The sequence below is a fragment of the Oreochromis niloticus genome, unplaced genomic scaffold, assembly GCF_001858045.2.
Source record: "Oreochromis niloticus isolate F11D_XX unplaced genomic scaffold, O_niloticus_UMD_NMBU tig00002678_pilon, whole genome shotgun sequence".
Taxonomy (NCBI): domain Eukaryota; kingdom Metazoa; phylum Chordata; class Actinopteri; order Cichliformes; family Cichlidae; genus Oreochromis; species Oreochromis niloticus.
Window position 1 is genome coordinate 1 of NW_020327701.1, and position 22,069 is coordinate 22,069.

Below are 22,069 nucleotides of genomic sequence, written 5' to 3' on the forward strand. Positions count from 1 at the left end.
TCTCTGACTTGATTTGATTAATTTATATTACAATGAAGGTGTATAAAGCATGACATGAATATAGAAAATATTTCATCCTAAAAAATTGTCATATGTCACAACCTAAATTGTCCTATTTTGTGAGTGGTTGTCGTTGTTGTTTGTTGTGTTTTTCTCCTGACAGTGGCAAAGTGTGGGATGACACATGGGAACCTGCGCAGTTTTACACACAGTAAACCAGATCCCTGTGTGCGATCGCACAGTTCAGTTTGTAGTTCAGCATAAAAGTTCAAAATAAAATATTTACTATACATTTCAGCCAGTGTCAGTCTCTGTTTCACTCTCTAATTTGTTTAAAGTAAAGTAAGTAACATCTTGTATGAGGTGATTAGTGTAAGCAGTACTGTGTATGGGAGCCTAAAGCAAAGTTAACTGCACCAGTAGCAGCTTCAGAACATATTGTATATTATATGTTTCTACTTTTGCAATATGTCATGTTTAGATGCAGTGACAATTGCACATTTGGAGTTGTGGTCATATGTGGTTTTTATACACAGGGTATTAGAAAATAATTGAAATTTTTTCTTGTTTGTTTACACATTATTATTGTTAATATTATTATTAGATACCAAAGATACAATTTGATTAAGGGTTTTCCTGTCATTATTTCAATAAAAATGCAATTACACACGATAGGATCAAAATAAACTTTTAAAAAGTCTATTGATCAAATGCTGATTTTCAAAACATTCTAGAGGAAAATAGAGATAAAATAATCTGAATAATAACAGTGATCTTGGATGATGATGGAGACTTTAATGGATTATTCTGTTTCAATCAATATTTTCATATCTATGACAATAATTTGATAAGATCAAAGAAGGCAATGATTCCAAAATGGGAGTTTACTTATGTCATTATATGTATCCAGGAATATGTGCCTGAGGATAGTTGTCATGAAATCAATATTAAATCAAAGTATTACTTAATTACCACAGCTGACACGAGTTCTCCATAGCTGCCTGCTGTCTCAGGATCTGTCTCCAAAAAGGACCAGGGAGTGCTAACATATTATGTTCTAAACTGATGCAGAAAATGCACATTCAACATAATATAAACTTACTGAGTGAAGTAATGTCAATAGGATGCCTTTAGCTCCTATTGGGTTGGTTCCTTGATCAATGCAATACAGAATCATTAATCTGGTTTTATGTAATGTCCTTAAAACATGTCAAAATGAGGCTTACTGGTCTGTGTGGCCTCCACATGCCTGTATGACCTCCCTACAACACCTGGGCATGCTCCTGATGAAGTGGCAGATGCTCTCCTGAGGGATCTCCTCCCAGACTCCTGGACATTTTGTGCTGCAGTTGGTGGATGGAGCGAGACATGATGTCCCAGATGTCCTCAATTGCATTCAGGTCTGGGGAACGGGCGGGCCAGTCCACAGCATCAATGCCTTCGTCTTGCAGGAACTGCTGACACACTCCAGCCACATGAGGTCTAGCATTGTCTTGCATTAGGAGGCACCCGGGCCAACCGCACCAGCATATGGTCTCACAAGGGGTCTGAGCATCTCATCTCAGTACCTAATGGCAGTCAGGCTACCTCTGCCGAACACATGGAGGGCTGTGCGGTCCCCAAAGAGATGCCACCCCACACCAAAACTGACCCACTGCCAAACCGACATGCTGGAGGATGTTGCAGGCAGCAGAAGGTTCTCCACGGCGTCTCCAGACTCTGTCACAAGTGCTCAGTGTGAACCTGCTTTCATCTGTGAGGAGCACAGGGCAGGAGTCGGGCCCTCATACCACCATCATGGAGTCAGTTTCTGACCGTTTGAGCAGACGTGCACATTTGTGGCCTGCTGGAGGTCATTTTGCACGGCTCTGGCCTTTCTTTCCTACCCCACAGTACCTTCCCTTACTGTTAGTTTCCTATTCTTTTACTTATTCTTTGATGACGGTTGTCTTTCTAGATAAGCAATTTCATTTGCTCTGGGGCGAGTCAGTGGCTCGGGTGCATTTGGGGACTGTCAGTTCACCAGTGTGCTGGCATGCTTCTTAACAAACACATCACTACAGCAAACATCTCAATTGTACTTGTTGATTTCTTCGACAAAACACTGAACAAAAAATTTCCTTGTGAGTTTGCTGCCTCGTGCTTTTAAATTTTGTGATAATTTGAGCAGCACAGAAAGCATTCCATAAATTAAATTATATTAGTCTATCTGAACATGTACACTAGTCATTAAATTAGATGGGAAAGAATGATTCAGGGTAAACAACTGCACCAAGGGAATTACATTTTTCTTCTCAAAATGTAAAATGTCTGTTGAAAAATCACATTAAACAGAGATGTGATTAACTTTTTATTTTACCAAAAATAACATCAATGATGACACAATCAGTCTTCATCAGAAGTGCTCAAATCACTCTCAGTGGCATCGTCTGGAATGTCTTCCTCCTCCTCCGAGTCCATTTCCAGGAGTGGTTGGTGGCTGAGGATTCTCTTGTACATGTCCTTTATTTTCAGCATTTCAGCTTTCAGTTCACTTTGTTTTTTTTAAACCAGGCTATGGAGTCCCTTCTGTGCATCCTCCGACATGCCAACAAGGGAGGCTGTAAAAAGAACAAAACAAATAAATATGAGTGAAGTAAAAAAAACAAACAAAAAAACCTCACCTCATAAACACAAGGAATTAGGATCCTGTAATTAAACTTTTTTTTAAAGGGAGAAGGCAGTGTTAGCTAGCAATCTAGATATAGGTAAAAGATCCAGTAAGACTTTAGCATCTGCTCTTATTTTCAATCGATTCATCAAATAATTAATAAATAAAAGATGTGCTTACAGTCTGAGGAGATTGTCCAACACCACAGATCGCATTCGTAACACTGTCCAGTGATGCCGCATCTCCCTGCAAAGGATCATCTCCTCCTCTCTCAGGCGCCTCACAGCCATCACCTTCTCAAAGACCTTTCTCTTTGTCTGGAGGTCAGCAGCAGCTACAGTTTAACAACATCAGATGGGAAAACATAGTAGCACGTTATGACTCAAGAACAAAACATTCAACTACTGCTCAGATACTGGGAGTTTGTTTAAAAAGGATATTTATAAATCGAGAGCTTACGTTCACTTGTGCTCTGCCAGGGCCAAATGTCGGTCTGGATGAGGGCATCACTGGATACGATTTGCTTTGTTGGTTCAGCAAGCTTGTTGTAGTCGTCAACAGCAGCCGCCAACCGTTTCTTCTCATCTAAGATGACTTTGCGAATTCTGTGTCACCTCTTGTTGCTATCTGTAAATAATCATAAAAAATTCACACCTTCACATAATGTATATATTTACATTTTAATCTACACTCATCAATTTGTTTGCTAGAACACGCATCACATCCAGCTTAAACAAACCTGGATCTGATTTTATTCTGTTTACAAAGTAGCTGTACAAGCTGTACAAACTGAGCATCAAACGGTCCATTTCAAAGAAACTGTGACACCATTTTGTCTGTAAAGACTTTGTGTTCGCACTCTGATGATGACGACAAGCTCCTCTATTCGTGCCTGCAACGCTCCAAGGCTGCCATCAGTTTGATCAGTTTCTAAGTGAGAGGAATATTAATCAGAATACAGGATGAGTAACAGTCACCAAACTACAGTGGACTCTGTAATCACTGACTTGATGATATTCATTATAAGACATCTGTAGCCTTCATGTGCTGCATTATCATTAGATAACAAGTATGTCAGTGTTCAGGTTTATAAAACCAACTAGTACGACATCATTTCAACCCAGGTTCAATCCAATTTGATGAAACGCAAAACCTCTGCCATAAATTCCACTTTTACAAGGCTTATTTTTCTTTGTTTGTTGACACTGTCAGAAAGATATTAATTCTACCTTAAGTTCTTTAATGAGGCCATGGTGGGTCCTATTGTTATACACGAGTGCGTTATATTGAGACTCACCTTCAGCCCATTTCTGCACATCGGCCACCCATTGCTGCAGTGTGTCGTCATCCACACCCAGCTCATTTTTGGTCGCATTCAGGCTCTCCACTTGTTCTCTAAGGATCCTTATGATCTAAGAATACATTAATAAATGTCATTCACATTGATGTTTTTACAGTACAGGTGTTTTTCCCCCATTACCACACACATTAAAATGGTTTTTGAAAAAAAAAAAAAAAATCACCTTTAGATATCTCTGGCTCAAACTGCGGCCCAGTTGTTCCACTTTCCTTTTGTTCCAACCCAAAGCCAGGAGGGTCAGCATGTCTGTTCGCCCTGCATTTCAATTAGTATACAAATAAGAATTAATGAGCAAGATACTGAGTGGAATCTCAGACACGAACACATACCTGCTTTAGACATGTACTTCATTGTGATGGCCGCCCTAGACAGGAAACTGTTTACTTGTCCCACCTCTTTTCCAACTGTAGAACCGGCCCCATCCTGAAACGCACCTCCCCATTTGATCTATAGAAAGGAGGTCACAATACATGACTGCTGAATTCATTCAACCTTATAACAAAATGTCTCAAACTAATCCAAAACTACAAGCTGCAGTATACCTCGCATTTCCAAATGAGAGCCTTTGCATGCATGACGGAGAGAAAAGGACGCATTGACAAGAGTCCTCAGCTGAGCCACCTTGGTTAAATATGGGAAATATTTACAGGACACATCGGAGCAAAGGAACGTAATATGTCCTGGGATGCTAAAATTAAGTATACATTAAGAAAAAGTAAAGTAAATAGTATTATAACAACACCAAGAGAAAAATAAAATGAATATACACCCATCCATATGTATTTATACACACACGTGTATATGTTTATGGCGTTAACGTCATTTTAACAAGATTAACGCTGACAGCATATATATATATATATATATATATGAGTCTCTTACATTATTTGTGTGTCTCTGGATGTATTTCATAAACTCAGCTACTTCATCTTTTTCAATGAAGACACCTTCAAAGTTCGCCTGCTCTGAAGTGCTGAACGGACACAGTGACAGTTGTTTGAAAAGAAACATTAAAATACTTTTTTTCTACAAAGCCATATTTGATTTATGTACACAATGCATAACGTACCTTGCATTAGATTGAAAGCGATAAAGCTTACGGTTTCCATCAACTGAGACGGCAAGCACGTCTGGAGTGCAGGCAGGACAGCTAACGCATGGCTCCTTGCACATCCTGTCCACCTCAAACAGCACTCCACTCCACAAAGCTTTTACTGAAGGCATCAGCTGATATTCGGCCAGTCTTTTAAGTAGAGGACAAACAACAGAATATTCACGGACAGTCATCATAAACATTGATTTGCACAATTTCCTTAAACTTGACAAATTTAGAAACTCACCCTTCCGAAATGGGCTGTTCTTTCATCCAGCATTTTGACAAATGCCTTAAGTGACATCCCTGGTGCAGCCTTCTTAATGTCATAGAAAGACTGAAAGGCATCCATTGAAAACAGGGTGCAGAAATTTAAGGTGCCAGGCCAATATCCACTACCCAGGATGTCCTTAACTGAGGGGGACCACATTAGGTCACAGCTGGTGCAGCTCACCACTGGCAGTGCAAGGTTATAACAGCCTTTAGGAAGGATAAGGATAAATTCAGTCATGGCTCAAAGCATTCATTTTTTTCATGTTGTGAAGATTTCATGTTGTTTTCAAAGCAAAGCAAAGTAAATCCAAATGACCTTTGACAGGTGCCCACATATACTGCGGGCCGAGGGTAATTCAAAACAAGATAGCAATTCTTATAGATGTATCTATTATGTTTCTATTGTTCAGCACTTTGGTCAGCCTTGTGTGTTTTTAAAGTGCTATATAAATAAACAATGATGATAGCAATGTACAATTTGCACTAAAACCTGCAAACACATCTATTGTGTATGTACTGTGTGACAAAAGGGCAACCATTTATGGTTACAAGAGCCACAACTGCGCCGGGTGAAACCTCAACGTTACCTGCTGGGCAGTCACACACATGGTCTGGCCTTTGCACAGGCAACAGCCGAACTAACATTAAAAACACACAATATATATAAAAAGAATTGGAAATTAAATGATACACAATATAAATACAATAACAGCACCCACTCATAGAACATAGCAAGAAATGCATAGGACTTAAAAACCGTACCTATTGGCTTGTGAAACTCTGATGAAGGCTGCAAAAACCCTCCTGTTACTGCCTCTCTGTTGTGCAGGACAAAGCGTGTGTGAACTGCAATATCACACTTGGCACAAAGGAATGGAAGAGGCAGGCAGTCCAGACACCTCACAACTACTTGTTTGCCACACTGACACACACGGTGTGACAGTGGATCCAGAGTAGCTAACATATTGTCTATAAGACAAGGCCTCTTTCCACTTTTGCAAGGACACCATGTTTCTGATCTCCTAGTGAGTAGTAGCTGACTCAGACGCCATCTCACAAGTCACGGCTGCGTCCTCTTCTCCATCCTCCAACAACCTGAGGAAGCACCTCAGTTCCATACACTAACAGAAAAACAAATAAAGAAACTCTTCCACAAAGTGAAAAACACTCTAGGCAGTATGTTTCTTAGGACTGCACAAAAGCCCTGCCTAACTCAACTATAACAACAAATATAAAAGTAAACTTTAAAAAAGGAATACCTTCTTTTATATATTGTGAAAGTGCCTTTTGTTGGGTTGACACTGGCAACATAACTAGGTTCTTCACGTGGACATTGATGCTGATCTGCGGAAAATGGGGGAAAAAAGAGATTGAAGAATATTTACTTACTGAAACATATATACAGATATATAAAATTTATAAAAAATATATCAAATAATATAACGTTTACTACGTACAATAAATTAGACATGTGTGTCCCCTCTTTAACGTTTGTTTCCACTACATCACATTTACAAAAAAAAAAAGAAGGTTACCTGCTTGTCTTGATGAGTTCATCAGCAGCTTGAAGCTTAGCGCTCCGGTTAACGTTAGCAATTAACGTTAGCATCATAGGTTTGTAAATAGCTAGCAGAACTATTAGCGCAAAAACTGCTTTACACACCATGTGAGGCTCTTTTGCAACACACAAGTCCTTAAATGTTTATAATAGATTTAATGATCATCGTTGGATTAAATGGCTAATGCTGCACTAGCCACGTGTAGTCGTTACCGTACTGTACCTAGCAAGCATGCTGACGGTAGCTGTAGCCATTTTTAAATGCATTAAATCGTTTCCGAGATCAGTCACCCCTGTTTGTTTGAAGCTTTTATGAAAAAAACCCTTTGAAACACACATCAAGCTTTTACTCTAAATATATGTATTTTTACATACCTGCATTAGAATCAATCAATTCCGCCTCCTTTTCTTATTCTTATAAACGGGTCTCTCCGTTCTCCCATCATCCTTTGCTTACACCGGTTGCGTCTGATTGGTTGGAGCCGAGCGCATCCAAAACTAACAGGAGTGGTGAATAAAACTATAAATGTGTTTTAAGTGTGAAATAAAAATAATAAACCCAACCAAGGATTATGTACGTTAAATCTGCGCACTTTCAGATCGTGAATCACTTTGGAAAATGAAGCGATTTTATTGTTGAATTATCAGTGTTACTTTCATGTGTTTTTGTTGAGAAATGTTAAGGATGTCATTAAAAGAAAGCATTAAATTAGGGAGAAAAACCCGTTCGCGGAGAGGGTCCCCGGTTCTCCAGTTAGATTGTACTTCAAGGCGTCACGTTTCGCAGTGACGGGGTTATTATTGGAGTAAATGGATGGCTGGAGCCTCTGCTCGAAGCGTCTCTTATCACCGCGAGCGGGTTCATATTGGAATGAATTGACAACCCACAGCGTCGCATAAAAACGTGGAAGGGTACCTTCAGCGTCAGCATGAGAAGTTAAGGGACGTGACAAATCGTCAGTATTTTACGCGTCGGGAGTGAGAACGGGTTGGAATTACAGTTGTTTGGGGGTAGGAAATTTGTCCCCCTCTCAGATTTCTTTAGATTTCAAACTCTGGAAATGAGGCACTTTCTTCTCTCGTCATATCTTTTTGATGGATTTCAACAGAGACCTGAAAATTTCCATGACTGTTCACCAAAGCCTGCTGTTTCTTACGGTGAAAGAATGATTTTGATGCTCCATATAGATTTAGAGTTACAAAACGTTGTTTGAGGGCAAGTCAAGGCAGTTTTGCTTCGCCTCTACTAAGTTACAGTGTATTACAAGTCATATGTCTTCAAGAATCTATATTTTATCTCTGAATTATGAAGACCTGCAGATTCCCCCATCTCTTCTGAACAAAACGGTGTCAGAATGAGCGTTCTAGCCCCTACGGTTAGGAAATTATGGCCATTTGTTCGAGGGGAATCCTGAATGTCAGAAATACACTGAAGAAAACTCATACCTCTCTGTTTCTGTGTGTGTAAGGGCTGATTACAGCAGGTGCAGCTAATTTAACTGACCTAGATATACCAAGCCCAGACTCTTAACAGCCACTGTTCCCTTTAGGCTCTGTGTATGTGTATGTTTGTGTGTGTGTATCAATATTTCTCCCATGTTAAAGTATTACTCCTCCATAATAGTATTTCTGCTAAATCAAAGTACTTCTACTACATCTTAGTACTTCTGCTCAATCATAGTAATTCTGGGAAATCATAGTATTTTTGCCAAATCATGGTATTTGTGCCAAATCATGGTTTTTGTGTCAAATCATGACATTTCTGATATGTTATAGTATTACTAGTAGGTGGAGGTATTTCTGTTATGTTATAGTCTATGTGCTGAATATAGTATATCTGCCAAATCATACTATTTATCCCAAATCATAGTATTTATGCAAAATTACAGTATTTCTGCTAAAAAGCAGAAAGAGTACCTTTTAGCTAAAATTTCTGTCAAAAGATATTATTTATGTTAAAACATAGTAATTCTGCTAAATCATAGTATTTGTGCCAATTCATAATATTTGTACTAAGTCATAGTACTTGTACCAAATCATAGTATTTGTACCCAATCATAGTATTTCTGCCATATCATCGTATTTGTGCCAAATCATGGTATTTTTTTGGCAAATCATGGTATTTGTGCCAAATCAGGTTATTTGTGCCCAATTAAAATTTCTGTTATGTTATAGTATTACTACTAAGTTGTAGAATTTCTGTTGTGATATAGTATATCTGCTGATTATAGTATATGTGCCAAATCATAGTATTTATAGCAAATCATAGTATTTGTGCCCAAACATAGTATTTCTTGCCAAATTGTAGTATTTGTGCAAAAACATACTATGTCTGCAAAATCACACTATATCTGTTATGTTATAGTATTACTACTAAGGCATAGTATTTCTACCAAATCACAGTATTCCTTCAAAATCATAGTATTACTGCAATTTCATAGTATTTGAGCAAAATCGTAGTATTTGTGCAAAAAAATACTATGTCTGCAAAATCACAGTATATTTGTTATGTTATAGTATTGCTACTAAGGCAAAGTATTTCTACCAAATCATAGTATTCCTTCAAAATCATAGTATTACTGCAATTTCATAGTATTTGAGCAAAATCGTAGTATTTGTGGTAAAACATACTATGTCTGCAAAATCACAGTATATCCGTTATGTTATAGTATTACTACTAAGGCATAGTATTTCTACCAAATCATAGTATTTCTTCAAAATCATAGTATTACTGCAATTTCGTAGTATTTGAGCAAAATCGTATTCCTTCAAAATCATAGTATTACTGCAATTTCATAGTATTTGAGCGAAATCGTACTATTTGTGCAAAAACATACTATGTCTGCAAAATCACAGTATATCTGTTATGTTATAGTATTACTACTAAGGCATAGTATTTCTACCAAATTATAGTATTCCTTCAAAATCATAGTATTACAGCAGCATTCAGTAATGACACGGCTCTGCAGCTCAAAGGTTGTGGGTTCAATCCCACCTTGGTCAACATTTTTTTTTCACTACAAATTTATACACTATCACAGACCTGTAATTTATATTGCTAATTTTTTTCACTACAAATGAGTAGTGCAAAAACATACTATGTCTGCAACATCACAGTATATCTGTTATGTTATAGTATTACTACTAAATCACAGTATTTCTGCCAATTCAAGCAGGCTGACTGTTACTAAGTGCATCAGTGTACATAGGTCATCTCTTGTGTTGGAGTGCCCTCTTGTGGCGCCTTTTGGGTAGTGCCTTAGTAAACGTGAACACTGCAAAGAAGTGGTATCAGACTGGTTTGTAGTGGAGGAATTTGTTGCCAGTTTCTTTCATCTTTAATCTGTATTCATGTTGTAATGTAGTAGTACCACAATATGGCAGAAACACTATGTTTTGGCACAAATACTTTGATTTGGTATACTTTAGCTTCTTCACCCCTTTTCAGCAAAATTTTCATTTTTTTCACCCCTTTTCAGCACAAATTCCAGCTTTTTTGGCTGTTTTCAGAAAAAAAAACTCTTTTCAGCAGAAACTCTGCTGATTCACCTCTTTCTGCAAAATTTTCAGCCTTTTCACCCTTTCATCAGCACAATTCTCAGCAGCTTCTGCTAATTTCAGCAGAATTGTCAGTCTCTCCACCTCTTCTTCATGTGAATGAGTTTGGTTCAGTGAGATGAGTAGCTGCCTTTAGACTAGGAGGGCCAGGTTCAAATCCTGCTCAGGGCGACTTTATTTTTTTTCCACCAGCATACAACTTTTTGCAACTTTTCATCTTTTTCAGCTTTTCAGCAGACAGCTTCAGCGTTAAGGCATTTCCAGCATTTTCGCAGGAAATGCAAATTTTTCTATTTCTAGTTTTCTAGTTCTTTATCTTTATTCTTCTAGTTGCTCCGTTTTTTGGCACTTAACTATGCCCTCAGTTTTCAGCCGATTTTCTCGGTTCAAACTCTAAAAAATTCTGCTCTTTCTGCTAATGACTGCTATGACTTTTGGTGCTCATAACTTCTATACTTTTTGAGATATTGAATATTTTTTGCAATATTTTGCCCATTGAAATGAATGGAACACATTATCAATGTGGTCACTTGTTTCTGCTCGCTGGGCTGAGCTGTGTTTTAGCTCAGTGAGATGAGCAGCCATTCTCAGACTGGGAGGCCTGGGTTCAAATCTCGCTTATGGCAACATTTCTTTCAGTTAACAATTAAACTTTTTTAACTCTTTTTAACTCAACTTCAGCTTTTTCACCCCTTTTCAGCAAAATTTTCAGTTTTTTCACCACTTTTCAGCACAGATCCCAGCTTTTTCAGCTATTTTCAGCAAAAACCTCTTTTCAGCAGAATTCTGAAAAGAGTTCTGCAGAACTCTTTTCAGCAGAAATTCTGCTGATTGAAGTCTTCAGCAGAATTTTCAGAATTTTCACCTCTTTTCAGCCTAAATTCTGCCTATTCACCTCCTCTGCAAAATTTTCAGCCTTTTCACCTCTTATTAGCACAAATCTCAGCTGTTTTCAGAAAAAACTCTTTTGAGCAGAATATCTGCTGATTCATCTCTTTTCAGCGCAGCGTTCTGCTTCTTTCCCTCTTCTCAGCAGAAATTCTGCTGATTCACTTCTTTTCTGCAAAATTTTCAGCTTTTTCTCCTCTTATCAGCACAATTCTCAGCAGCTTCTGCTCATTTAAGCAGAATTGTCAGTCTCTCCACCTCTTCTTTGTCAGAATGACTTTGGCTCAGTGAGATGAGTTGTTGCCTTAGGACCTGGAGAGCCAGGTTCGAATCCTGCTTAGGGCAATGTTTTTTTTCAGCAAAAATTTCTCTGTCTTTACCCCTTTCAGTAGAAGTTTTTGGCTTTTCACCACTTTTCAGCAAACATTTTCTGCTTCTTCACCTGTTTTCAGCAGAATTTTCAGTTTCTTCACCGTCATATAACTTTTTGCAAGTTTTCAACTTTTTCAGCTTTTTCAGCAGGCAACTTCAGCGTTAAGGCATCCACACAGTATTTTCGCAGGAAATGCAAATTTTTCTAGTTATTCTTCTAGTTGCTTCCGTACACTTTTTGGACTTTAACTACTTCCTCAGTTTTCAGCCGATTTTCTCAGTTCAAACTCTAAACTGTTCTGCTCTTTCTGCTCTTTCCGGCAATGACTTTTGGTGTTTATTACTATTATACTTTTTAAAATATTACACTTTTTTCCTTTTTTTTGTCCCATTGAAATGAATGGAAATCTTCAGAAATTCTGCTAAAACTTGCTTGTTTTTGAAACTTAACTACTTCCTCATACTTTCACCTAGAAACTCCATTCAAACTTTAAAATGTTCTCAGATTATTGGGCTATTCCTGTCTTATTCAGCTTTTTCAGAACTTCTACCGTTTTAATCTTATACCTCTTTAAGTTTTCAGTTGCAAAATTGTGATTTTTCAGAAAATACATGCATTGTTATGGTTGCTATGCAATTAACTCAGAGTGTGCACTTGTCCTTTCTGAATTTTCTCTTCATGTCTGAACAACTTCTTGCTACTCGCTCAATTTCCACTCAACCCACACAAATTATACATCAAAACGTAGGTATTTTTGCTGGCTTTCAGAAAATGTCACTATCATTGTTGTGGGACCTACAGATGTTTTGCAAATCTCCTCAGAGCAACACAAAGCCTGAAAAGTCTCTACAGAAAGTCAACCTATTACCGTTCTGAGATGAGTTACACGTGTTTGAGGGTAGGAAATTTGTCCTTCGCTCAGATTTCTTCAGATTTCAAACTCTGGAAATGAGGCACTTTTTTCTCTCGTCATCTCTTTTTTTTGGATTCCCACAGAGACCTGAAAATTTCCATGACTGTTCACCAAAGCCTGCTGTCTCTTATGGTGAAAGAATGATATCGATACTCCAAATAGATTTAGAGTTACAAAGCTTTGTTCGAGGGCAAGTCAGGGCAGTTTTCTCTTCGCCTCTACTCAGTTATGGTGCATTAGTCAAATATCAAAGTCAAATATCTTCAATAATTCATATTTTAATGATAAATTGTCAACACTTGAAGATTCCGACATCTCTTCTGAACAAAACGGTGTAAGAATGACTGTTCTAGCCCCTACGGTTAGGAAATCATAGCCATTTGTTTGAGGGGAGTCCTGACTATGAGAAATAGACTGCAAAAATCCTGTCTCTCTCTGTGCTGCGTGTGTGTAAAAACAGGTGCACCTGTTTTGGCGGGAAAAAGCACAGAGCCTCTCTGATTGGTGGATTCAAATTAAGAAGGTCACAGACTGCTTGACTGACCTAGAAACTTGGTTTTCTCTCCGTGTGTGTGTGTGTGTGTGTGTGTTTGTTCTTCTATACTTGCGAGGACCATCGTGGGTTTAAGACCTTACGAGTGAGGACCTTTTGCGAAAGTGAGGACATTTAATATGGTCCTCACTTGTTTTTCACTGTAATGCCTTCTAGAGGCCATTTTTATGCTTCTCTCAAAGTTTGAGCGAGGTCCTCGGAAAGATAGAAATACGAGAAAAAATACACACTTCTATACACACTGCTATTCTTTTCATACACACACTTTTGCTCTCTACTGGCTACTAGTGGTTATGAAAAATCACTGCTCCTGAGCCTTTTTGCTCTCTACTGCCCTTCTGCCCCTTTTGGTTGTGGATAGTCACTGCACCCAAGTACTTTTTGCTCTCTACTGCCCCTACTGCTTTTGGACAGTCACTGCACCCAAGCACTTTTTTGCACTCTACTGCCAACTACTGTCTTTGCCCATTCACTGCCCCCAAGCTACTATAACTACAAATGAAGATAATGACAGCTTGTGTAATGAAGGAGAAATAAATAGTGCTCTATCGCCTTCAAGTTCAATTCAATTTTATTTATGTAGCACCAAATCACAACAAAGGTCACCTGAGGGCACTTTATACTTTAGGGTAAAGACCCTACAAGGTAAGTTAAACATATTATTATGTCTTACTTTTAATATCTGGTCTTGGTCTACCCAAATTGGAAAGCACACCAATACAGTTTTTGAAATTAAATGCTGAAATAGAAATATTGAATATGTACTGGCCTAAACTGGGCTATGAGACAGTGCTTCAGTTCCTGTAAAATTACAACTGGATTTTCAATTTAAACTAAACAGTGTGCTAGTTAACATGGGTTTCATCAGTTAATGTGAGACAGGTTTGGAAATTATTAATGCAGCTCATCATTTCTGCCTTCTGGTTCTCATTTTAGGCTTCTCTTTTTAAACCATACTTGTATCTCTGCTATAGAAATGGCATATCAGTAACTTTTTTAGACCATTCAGTTTAAAAAAGTCATTAAAGGTCTTGAGGGGCTGCTTTCCATTTAGTGTTACCAGCATATTTTACCAAAATATCTTCACAAATAGGAGACTGAATCTGAAAAACCACCTTGACCCTGCTTTAGTAGTGAGCTACAAATTGTGTCTTCATAACACACTGTATAGACAATGTGCAAGAAACTGTAGTTTTGTTTCAAGTATTTTTCAAACTATTATAAATCATACTGGTGAATTTTGATAGATTATATGAAAGCATGGGCTTCTGTACAAAGGATACATATATTCCTGTGTTCCCTTTTATATTAAAAGCTGGTTCCTCTACTGTAAGCTTCTATTAGTGAAAATCTACCATTAATATATAATCTGTAATGCAATATAATATTGACTTATGTGTTCTTTAATACTTTGTAAATATTAAATATGTCCCATCCATCAGAAGTGCCCATTTCATTATGGCTGCTTCCAGGAGGATAATAACCAGTGTCAAGAAGCTCAAATGACGTCAAATTGCACTCTTAAACATAACAGTTCAGTTCACTGTACTCAAATGGCCCCTACAGTCACCAGATCTCAATCCAAAAGAGGACCTCTATGATCTCTATGGTGGATCAGGTGATCACATCACATTATGTGATCACCTGATCCATCATGTATATATATATATTGTAGAGCGAGAGAAATGCTCTCTTTAGGGGTCACAACACCAGAGGCCCTGCCTCTATGTCAACCCTGATCCCAGCTTTCTCCTTTTTCACACCAACCCTCATCATGTCCTCCTTCACTGCATCCATAAACCTCCTCTGAGGTCATCCTGTTTCCTCCTGCCTTTGTCCAGTATTTCCACTATCCCTCTTCTGCATATGTCCGAATCTTCTCAGCCTTGTGTCTAACTTTCTCTCCATACCATTCAGCATGAGCTGTCCTTCTTGTATACTCATTTCTGTTCCCTGTCCCTCCTGCTGACTCCAGATCCCTGATGTAATCCCACCCTCACCTTGAACACATCTGTCACTCCTATTGCACACCTCACCACTGCCTCACTGTCCTCATACATGTCCTGCACCACCCTCACATCCTGACTTACCTCATGCAGTACCACAGTTCCTCTCTTAGCATCCCATCATATTCTTTTGCCAGATCCACAAAGACACAGTGCAACTCTTTCTGACCTTCACTATACTTCTGCATCAACACACTCAAAGCAAACATCACATCTGCACTGCTCTTTTTCAGTGAGAAGCCATACTGCTGCTCATTGATCATCACCTCTCTTCTTAACCTAGCTTCAACAACTCTTTCTTGGCGTGTCTCATCAGCTTATCCCTCTGTAGTTACTACAGCTCTGCATATCACCCTTGGTATTGAAAACTGGTACCAGTACACTTATTCATTTCTCACTCTCCAAACTTGTGTTAAACAATCTGGTTAAAAAGTCCTCTCTCCTCAACATCTCTATACCCCCACAGATATGTCATGTGGACCAACTGCCTTTCCTCTCTTCATAGCTGCCTTCACTTCCTCCTTACTAATCCCCTGTGCTTCCTGATTCACTAACGTTCCTCCATCTGTCCTCATTTTCTGTCTTCATTAATGAAGACAATGAGAGAATACTTCTATCTTCCATCTTCTCAACACACTCTCTTCACCATCTTTATCCTTAATCATTCTAACCTGCTGCACATCCTTTTCAGCTCAATCTCTGTCTAGCTAATTGATACAAGTACTGTTCTCCTTCCTTAGTGCCCAGCCTAACATACAACTCAGTATAAGCTTTTTCCTTTGCCACCTCTATCTTTGTAGTAGGCCTGGCCTCCCAGTATTCCTGTCTACTTTCTCCATCTCCCTGACTATCGCACTTTCTCTTAGCTATTCCTTTGAGGAACTACAGGAAAGTGTCCAATCCACCACCAAGTCTCCTTGTCCTCTTTTCTCTCTCTAAAAGATACACCAAACACTTTCTTTGCCTTTCTCTCACCATTTCAGTTGTATTTTTCCAGTCATCTGGTAACTCTTCCCTTCCACCCAGAGAATGTCTCTACTCCTCCCTGAACTAACAACTGCACAACATTCTTCCTTCTTCAGCTTCCACAATTTAGTTCTTGTCTCTGCCTTCACTCTCTTCCTCTTCTTGACGTCCAAAGTCATCCTACAGACTAGTGTCCAATGTTGCATGGCTCCATTCTCTCCTGACACCACCTTGCAGTCTCCTATCTCTTTCAGACTGATCCTTCTGTTTAGGATGTAAGCCACCTGTGTGCACTTTCCTCCACTCTTCTACGTCACCTTATGTTCCTCCTTCTTCTTGAAGTATGAGTTCACCCCAGCCATTTCCATCTTCCTAATTTTGACCTTCTGCATTTCTCTGCTTAACACCATGCCTATCTAACACCTCCTCATTATCTCTCTTTCCTTCACCTACATGGCTACTGAAGTCTGCTCCAATCAACACTCTCTACCACTTTATCAAACTAACTGCAATTCAATTCAATTCAATTCAATTCAATTTTATTTATATAGCGCCAAATCACAACAAAAGTCGCCTCAAGGCACTTTATATTGTACAGTAGATAGCACAATAATAAATACAGAGAAAAACCCAACAATCATATGACCCCCTATGAGCAAGCACTTTGGCGACAGTGGGAAGGAAAAACTCCCTTTTAACAGGAAGAAACCTCCGGCAGAACCAGGCTCAGGGAGGGGCGGGGCCATCTGCTGCGACTGGTTGGGGTGAAAGAAGGAAAACAGGATGAAAGACATGCTGTGGAAGAGAGACAGAGATTAATAACAGATATGATTTGATGCAGAGAGGTCTATTAACACATAGTGAGTGAGAAAGGTGACTGGAAAGGAAAAACTCAATGCATCATGGGAATCCCCGGCAGCCTACGTCTATTGCAGCATAACTAAGGGAGGATTCAGGGTCCAGCCCTAACTATATGCTTTAGCAAAAAGGAAAGTTTTAAGCCTAATCTTGAAAGTTAAGATAGTGTCTGTCTCCCGAATCCAAACTGGAAGCTGGTTCCACAGAAGAGGGGCCTGAAAACTGAAGGCTCTCCCTCCCATTCTACTTTTAAATACTCTAGGAACAGCAAGTAGGCCTGCAGAGTGAGAACGAAGTGCTCTAATAGGGTGATATGGCACTACAAGGTCATTAAGATAAGATGGGGCCTGATTATTTAAGACCTTGTATGTGAGGAGCAGGATTTTGAATTCAATTCTGAATTTAACAGGAAGCCAATGAAGGGAAGCCAAAACAGGAGAAATATGCTCTCTCTTTCTAGTCCCTGTCAGTACCCTTGCTGCAGCATTTTGGATCAGCTGAAGGCTTTTCAGCGAGTTTTTAGGACATCCTGATAATAAAGAATTACAGTAGTCCAGCCTGGAAGTAATAAATGCATGAACTAGTTTTTCAGCATCACTCTGAGACAGGATATTTCTAATTTTAGAGATGTTGCGCAAATGGAAGAAAGCAGTCTTACATATCTGTTTAATATGTGCATTGAAGGACATGTCCTGGTCAAAAATGACTCCAAGGTTCCTCACAGCATTACTGGAGGCCAAGGTAATGCCATCCAGAGTAAGAATCTGCTTAGATACCATATTTCTAAGATTTTCAGGGCCGAGTACAATAACCTCAGTTTTATCTGAATTAAGAAGCAGAAAGTTAGCGGCCATCCAGGTCTTTATGTCTTTAAGACATTCCTGCAGTTTAACTAATTGGTGTGTGTTACCTGGCTTCATGGATAGATAGAGCTGCGTGTCATCTGCATAGCAGTGAAAATGTATGCTATGTCTTCTAATGATGCTGCCTAGGGGAAGCATGTATAATGTAAATAGAATTGGTCCTAGCACTGAACCCTGTGGAACACCATAATTGACCTTAGTGTGTGAAGACGACTCTCCATTTACTTGAACAAATTGGAGTCTATTAGATAGATATGATACAAACCACTGCAGCGCAGTACCTGTAATACCTACAGCATGTTCTAATCGCTCTAACAGGATATTATGATCAACAGTATCAAACGCAGCACTAAGGTCTAGCAGGACAAGCACAGAGATGAGTCCACTGTCAGAGGCCATAAGAAGATCATTTGTAACCTTCACTAAAGCTGTTTCTGTGCTGTGATGAGCTCTGAAACCGGACTGAAACTCTTCAAATAAGCCATTCCTCTGCAGATGATCTGTTAGCTGTTTGACAACTACTCTTTCAAGGATTTTTGATATGAAAGGAAGGTTGGAGATTGGCCTATAATTAGCTAAGACAGTTGGGTCTAGAGATGGCTTTTTAAGTAAAGGTTTAACTACAGCCACCTTGAAGGCCTGTGGTACATAGCCGATTATTAGAGATAGGTTGATCATATTTAAGATTGAAGAATTAATTAATGGCAGGACTTCTTTGAGCAGTTTTGTAGGAATGGGGTCTAAAAGACACGTTGATGGTTTGGAGGAATTAATTATTGAAGTTAACTCAGAAAGATCAATTGGAGAAAAAGAGTCTAACTTAACATCAATGGTACTAAAAGTAGCTGTAGACGATATTACATCTGTGGGATGATTATTGGTAATTTTTTCTCTAATGATAAAAATTTTATTTGTGAAGAAGTTCATGAAGTCATTACTAGTTAACGTTAAAGGGATTGTTGGCTCAGTAGAGCTCTGACTTTTTGTCAGCCTGGCTACAGTGCTGAAGAGAAACCTGGGGTTGTTCTTATTTTCTTCAATCAGTGACGAATAGTAAGATGTTCTGGCTTTGCGGAGGGCTTTCTTATAAAGCAGCAAACTATTTCTCCAGGCTAAATGATGATCCTCTAAATTTGTGACACGCCATTTCCTCTCCAGCTTACGAGTTATCTGCTTTAGGCTACGTGTTTGAGAATTATACCACGGAGTCAGGTACTTCTGATTTGAGACCTTAGTTTTCACAGGAGCTACAGTATCCAGAGTCGTACGTAGTGAGGAGGTAAAATTATTAACAAGATAATCGACCTCTGTTGGAGTAGCGTTCAGGTAGCTGCTCTGCTCTATGTTGGTACAGGGCATTGAAGATGATAACAGTGGGTGGATTATATTCTTAAACTTAGTTACAGCACTTTCAGAAAGACATCTACTTTGATAAAGTCTACTCTCCACTGCTGTGTAATCAATTATTGTAAATGTGAATGTTATCAGGAAATGATCAGACAGGAGAGGGTTTTCAGGAAACACTGTTAAATGTTCAGTTTCTATGCCATATGTTAAAACAAGATCTAGGGTGTGATTAAAGTGGTGGGTGGGTTCTTTTACATTTTGAGAGAAGCCAATTGAGTCTAATAACAGATTAAATGCGATGTTGAGGCTGTCATTTTTAGCATCTACATGGATGTTAAAATCACCCACAATAATTATTTTATCTGAGCTGAGCACTAAATCAGATAAAAAGTCTGAGAAATCAGAGAGAAACTCTGTGTAAGGCCCAGGTGGACGATAGATGATAACAAGTAAGACTGGTTTCTGAGTTTTACAGCTGGGGTGGACAAGGCTAAGCATCAGGCTTTCAAATGAATTAAAAGTCTGTCTTGGTCTTTCGTTAATTAATAGACTGGTGTGAAAAATTGCTGCCACACCGCCCCCTCGGCCTGTGCTTCGGGATTTCTGGTAGTTAGAATGACTCGGGGGTGTTGATTCATTTAAACTAACATAATCATCCTGCTGCAACCAGGTTTCTGTAAGGCAGAGTAAATCGATTTGTTGATCAATTATTAAGTCATGTACTAACAGAGACTTGGAGGAGAGAGACCTAATATTTAATAATCCACATTTCACTGTTTTACTCTTTGGTTCAGATGTGGATACTGTATTGTTCTTTCTTTGTGATTTTTTTATGTTTAAGTTGTTTGTTGCTGGTTTTTAGTTTGTTTTTTGTCTGTTTGGGAGCTGACACAGTCTCAATGGAGATGGGTTTTTGGGGGGGTAGCAGGAGGAGAGAAGCTGCAGAGAGGCGTGTAAGACTGGAACTCTGCTTCCTGGTCCCAACTCTGGATAGTCATATTTTGGGGGGTTTAATAAATTGGTCCATATTTCTAGAAATGAGAGCTGCTCCATCCAAAGTGGGATGGATGCCGTCTCTCCTAACAAGACCAGGTTTCCTCCAGAAGGTTTGCCAATTATCTATGAAGCCCACATCGTTTCTGGGACACCACTCAGACAGCCAGCAATTTAAGGAGAACATGCGGCTAAACATGTCACTCCTGGTCTGATTGGGGAGGGGACCAGAGAAAACTACAGAGTCCCACATTGTTTTTGCAAAGTTACACACCGATTCAATATTGATTTTAGTGACCTCCGATTGGCGTAACCGGGTGTCATTACTGCCGACGTGAATTATGATTTTACTGAATTTACGTTTACCCTTAGCCAGCAGTTTTTAATTTCCTTCAATGTCGCCTGCTCTGGCCCCTGGAAGACAATTGACTATGGTTGCCGGTGTCTCTAGCTTCACATGTCTGAGAACAGAATCACCAATTACCAGAGTTTGACCCCCGGCGGGTGTGTCGCCGAGTGGGGAAAAACGGTTAGACACATGAACAGGTTGGTGGTGTACCTGGGGCTTCAGTTTAAGACTATGCTTCCTCCTCACCGTCACCCAGCTGCCCTCTTTCCCCAGCTGCTTGGGGTCTGCCGGGGAACAGCTAGCGGGGCCTACGCTATCTTCGGCTGCACCAGCTACAGGGGCCTGGCTAGCTACGGGTGAATGAAGGGTGCGAAGCCGAGTCTCCAATTCAGTAAACCTGGCCTCCAGAGCTGCAAATATGCTACATTTGTTACAGGTATCATTACTACTAAAGGAGGCCGAGGAGTAACTAAAAATCTGACACAATGAGCAGGAAAGTGCAGGAGGGACAGGTGAAGTAGCCATGGTGCTAACGAGTCAGCTACGAGCTAAGCTAAGCTAGCGAAACAGTAAAGAGACAGTGAGTGAATACTTTGGCTATAAATTAGGTAGTGAGCACACAGAAAGGGTGATTCAGATGAAGCACGTTAAGATTATACTATGAAAAAGGGATGTATCAAAAGAAAAGGGATGTATCCTTTCTCTTCTAACTGACATCCAACCTGGTCTCCTGCACACACAGTAAATCTACCTTCCTTCTCTCCATTCATATCAGCCAGCTCTCTCCCTTTGCCAGTCATAGTACCTCCACGCTCCTGCCTGTCCTTCTCTTCGACTCCTAACACGCTTCTCCCATTTCCTCTTCCTATGTCTTCAAATAGTAGCACAGTTTCCATCGGCTCTCTGTTGGCCAATAGCACAGGAGGCAGTAATTGTTAACCCAGGTACCGACTGATCCGATATGAAAATACACCAGATGCCATTCCTGAAACAGCCCTCTCTGTTTATCTGGGCTTCGGAGTACACTCCCAACTCCACCCCCCATACACTATCAGTCAAAAATTTGGACACCTTTTGACTTAATGTTTGTTTGTTTTTTACTACTTTCTACATTGTACATACAAACTGAAGACATCAAATATATGAAGCAATATATATGGAATTATATAGCAAAGAGATAGCTGATATGTAACTCTAAATGTTTTATATTTTAGATTCCACCCTTTGCTTTGTTGACAGCGCTGCAAACCTTTGGCCTTCTCTCAGGGAGCTTCATGATGTAGTCACCTGAAATGGTTTCACCTCACAGGTGTACCTTGTCAGGGTTCATTTGTGGAATTTCTTTCCGTCTTTATGGGGTTTGGGCCATCAGTTGTGTTGTCCAGAAGTCAGGTTGGTGCACAGCTGACAGCCCTATTTGACTACTGTTATAATTCATATTATGGCAACAACCAATCAGCTAAGTAAA

At 39.4% G+C, this 22,069-nt stretch overlaps 1 protein-coding gene across 9 annotated transcripts; it reads right to left on the bottom strand.

Annotated features, from left to right (window-relative positions):
- Window positions 1-2,337: 2,337 nt before the first annotated feature.
- LOC109200542 (uncharacterized) lies at window positions 2,338-7,920 on the bottom strand. Of its 9 annotated transcripts, none has more exons than XR_003217864.1 (14): window positions 7,310-7,920; window positions 6,636-6,720; window positions 6,139-6,497; window positions 5,964-6,014; window positions 5,351-5,583; window positions 5,080-5,253; window positions 4,553-4,983; window positions 4,340-4,457; window positions 4,174-4,265; window positions 3,948-4,062; window positions 3,390-3,580; window positions 3,110-3,277; window positions 2,831-2,984; window positions 2,338-2,600 (listed from the first exon to the last, which is right to left on the bottom strand). XR_003217864.1 is itself a non-coding variant. In XM_025904614.1 (8 exons), the coding sequence occupies exons 1-6, from the start codon at window positions 4,604-4,606 to the stop codon at window positions 3,261-3,263; spliced, it is 498 nt and encodes a 165-aa protein (XP_025760399.1). In that variant the 5' UTR covers window positions 4,607-4,791; the 3' UTR covers window positions 2,338-2,600; window positions 2,831-2,984; window positions 3,110-3,260. The 9 variants fall into 9 exon arrangements, 3 of the variants coding, with proteins under 3 accessions (XP_025760399.1, XP_025760400.1, XP_025760398.1); XR_003217861.1 differs by having other exon boundaries at window positions 4,553-4,631; window positions 5,913-6,014; XR_003217862.1 differs by having other exon boundaries at window positions 4,404-4,457; window positions 5,913-6,014.
- Between the last annotated feature and the right edge of the window lie 14,149 nt (window positions 7,921-22,069).